At 60.6% G+C, this 2536-nt stretch overlaps 1 protein-coding gene across 14 annotated transcripts in view; it reads left to right on the forward strand.

The window, feature by feature from the left end:
* Window positions 1–267: 267 nt before the first annotated feature.
* Window positions 268–2536, forward strand: part of Lef1 (lymphoid enhancer binding factor 1) — a 112222-nt gene continuing 109953 nt past the window's right edge. For 2 of the 14 annotated variants that reach the window (XM_059266235.1, XM_059266232.1), the window contains exon 1: window positions 268–1095. In XM_059266235.1, the coding sequence (XP_059122218.1) occupies window positions 514–1095 (582 nt within the window). In that variant the 5' untranslated portion in view covers window positions 268–513. Of the gene's footprint in view, window positions 1096–1153; window positions 1868–2536 lie in introns of those variants that run through there. The other 12 variants (XM_059266233.1, XM_059266234.1, XM_059266236.1 and 9 more) reach the window with 12 other exon arrangements.

Here is a 2536-nt window from a genome sequence, read left to right on the forward strand (position 1 = left end):
GGGCAAACGGAGCCTTTTGGCCCAGCTCTCCTCGAAAAACCAACTCCGAAAGAGGCATCTGAAGAATCCACGGTGGAGAAGTTTTGCACGGCGACGCGCCACGGGACCCTCCTTTGCACTTTGGAAAGTCGTGTCCTCTCCGGAACCGGCGTCCTCGGTGCACAGACCCCAGCAAGGCGGGGCGGCCGCCCGGCCCTGGCAGCCTAGCCGAGCGCACGCGGAGCGCCGCAGACGCTCTCAGAGGCGCCGGCGGCTGCCGCCCGCGCAGTCTGGTGCCCTTCGCCCCGGGGCCGGGCGCCGGCGTCCTTCTAAGTGAAGTGGGGAAGCGCGACCATCGCGGCGGCTCCCGCAGCTGTTCCGGCCGCGGGCCCCTCGCTTGCCCACCCCGCTTCCATTCGCAGTCCTCCCACAACTCTCAACCCCCCACCCCCCAACACACACCTCACATCGACCCCCCTTTCCTGCCGTCGCCGAGTGCTCCCGCAGCGGAGCGGAGATTACAGAGCCGCCGGGATGCCCCAGCTCTCCGGAGGCGGCGGCGGGGGGGACCCGGAACTCTGCGCCACCGATGAGATGATCCCCTTCAAGGATGAGGGCGATCCTCAGAAGGAGAAGATCTTCGCCGAGATCAGTCACCCCGAAGAGGAGGGCGACTTAGCCGACATCAAGTCCTCCTTGGTTAACGAGTCCGAAATCATCCCAGCCAGCAACGGGCATGAGGTGAGTGGGCCGCTGTCCGGAGAGGCGTGGCGGGTCCCGGGGACACCGAGATGGAAGCCAGCGGAGCGCACGGCCACTGTGGCCGCTGCGCCCTGGTCCCTCGCGGGCTGGGCGGGGAATAACGGCCCCTACTCCACGGTGCGCACGTGTGTGAGCGGCGGGCAAGGAAATTTAGTCCAAGTGGGTCTGTGGTTAAACGGCGGTGAATGGGCAGGAAACGGTGGCCTTTCCCCGACCCGTTTCGCCCTCCGTCGTTTCGGCGGGGCTGCGGAGAGCGATGCATTAAAAGCAGGGATGTCTAAGCACAACTGCGAAGTCCATCCTGGGGTGGAAAACAAAGTGCATCCGCTAGCTCTCTCGGTACAGTGTGCAAAAGTGCGTTAAACCACCGAGGTTCCAAGGAGCGGAGCCCCAGGCGGGAGGAAGGAGAGGCAGGCGTGGGCCGGCCAGGAGGGGCCCTCCCAACCGCCACGGAGTAGGGCGCGCGCCCCAACTGCGGGGGCGGTTGCGGGGCCGGGTCCCCACAACCGGCGAGGCTGCTGCGGGGAGCCGTGGGCGAGCCGACCCGAGCCACCCAACAGCATAGACACCGCAGCCCTTCCGCCCGCAACCCCGGCATTTAAAGTGGAAAGAAAGGCGTTTATTTGGGCTTAGGCAGGCCTTGGATCTCTGCAGAAGAAAGGCGAGCCCGAGAGCGGGGCGGCGGCAGCGGAAGCCGGGCCGCGGCTGGGGAGGAGGGACACGCTTTATCAGATCTGGGGGCCAGCTGCAGGCGACGGCGCTGGTAACCCGAGTAGAGTAAATAGAGACACGTGGGTGCCGGCGCGGGGGAGCCGAGAGCCGGGCCGCGCTCGAGCATCCGCGCATCGGATGGGCGTAGATACCCCAAAGCCCACACCTCACCGGCAGCTCCGGCTCAGCAGCTGGGGAAACCTCACGGGGACATCCAGTCGAAAAGTTCTGATACCCAAATGATGTCCCCAACGTTTTTTCCTTCCAGAGAAACGTGGAGAGTATACCGTTTTCCTTAAATGGCAGCCTTCTGCCCCCACCCCAAAGAAAGGGTGGTTTCGGGGGCGGGGACATTTTGGGTTTAAAGAGTACTTTTAAGAACACCTCAGTTACCTTCTCTGTCCCGATGGCAGGGGTGAGTACACGTTTGAGAAGGCTGTGTGGGGGGGTGCTGGTTCCTAGAATATAAGGGGGCTCTCTATTCCCAAAGTTCAGCAAAAGGTAGTGGAGGGCGGCTAGGGTGCAGTCAAAATCAGGTAAATAAGGTTTCTGTGCGCCTGAAGGATGAGGTCGCCTGGAGGACAGAGGTTCAAAGAATCAAATACCATCTAAACTCCGGGGCTTTTTGCCAGACGGTAGAGTGGCCTCTCTGTACTAGAGTCGTCCACAGATTTCCATCCACCTCACATTTCCACGGTTTACTGGTCAGAGGTGAAAAGCAGTGCTTTGGAAACCGAGAACTACTGGGTTGGGAGTTTGAAGGGACCATCTTTCCGCGGTGCAAGTGGAGCAAGCAGCCTCAGCCTCACGGAAGATGGTGAAGGGGTCATACCGCTGATTTGCACGTGGTTGAGTCGGGTCGGTGGCGCTTACCAAAATTGATATTAACTGGGCTACCTTTTAGATGTCTACAACCCGACTCTCAGTTTTCCCTCCCTTTAACCACAGACCAGCTCTCCTCTCCTAGCCTGCTAGCATTCAGCCTTTAAGTTGTACTTGAATGGAGTTCCAGCTAGGACTGCTTCTTAAACAATTTCCCTAAGACCTCAGCAAAGGGATTGTTTTGTTTATGTTTCCAGATCTC

The sequence above is a fragment of the Peromyscus eremicus genome, chromosome 6 (genome assembly GCF_949786415.1).
Source record: "Peromyscus eremicus chromosome 6, PerEre_H2_v1, whole genome shotgun sequence".
Classification (NCBI taxonomy): Eukaryota; Metazoa; Chordata; class Mammalia; order Rodentia; family Cricetidae; genus Peromyscus; species Peromyscus eremicus.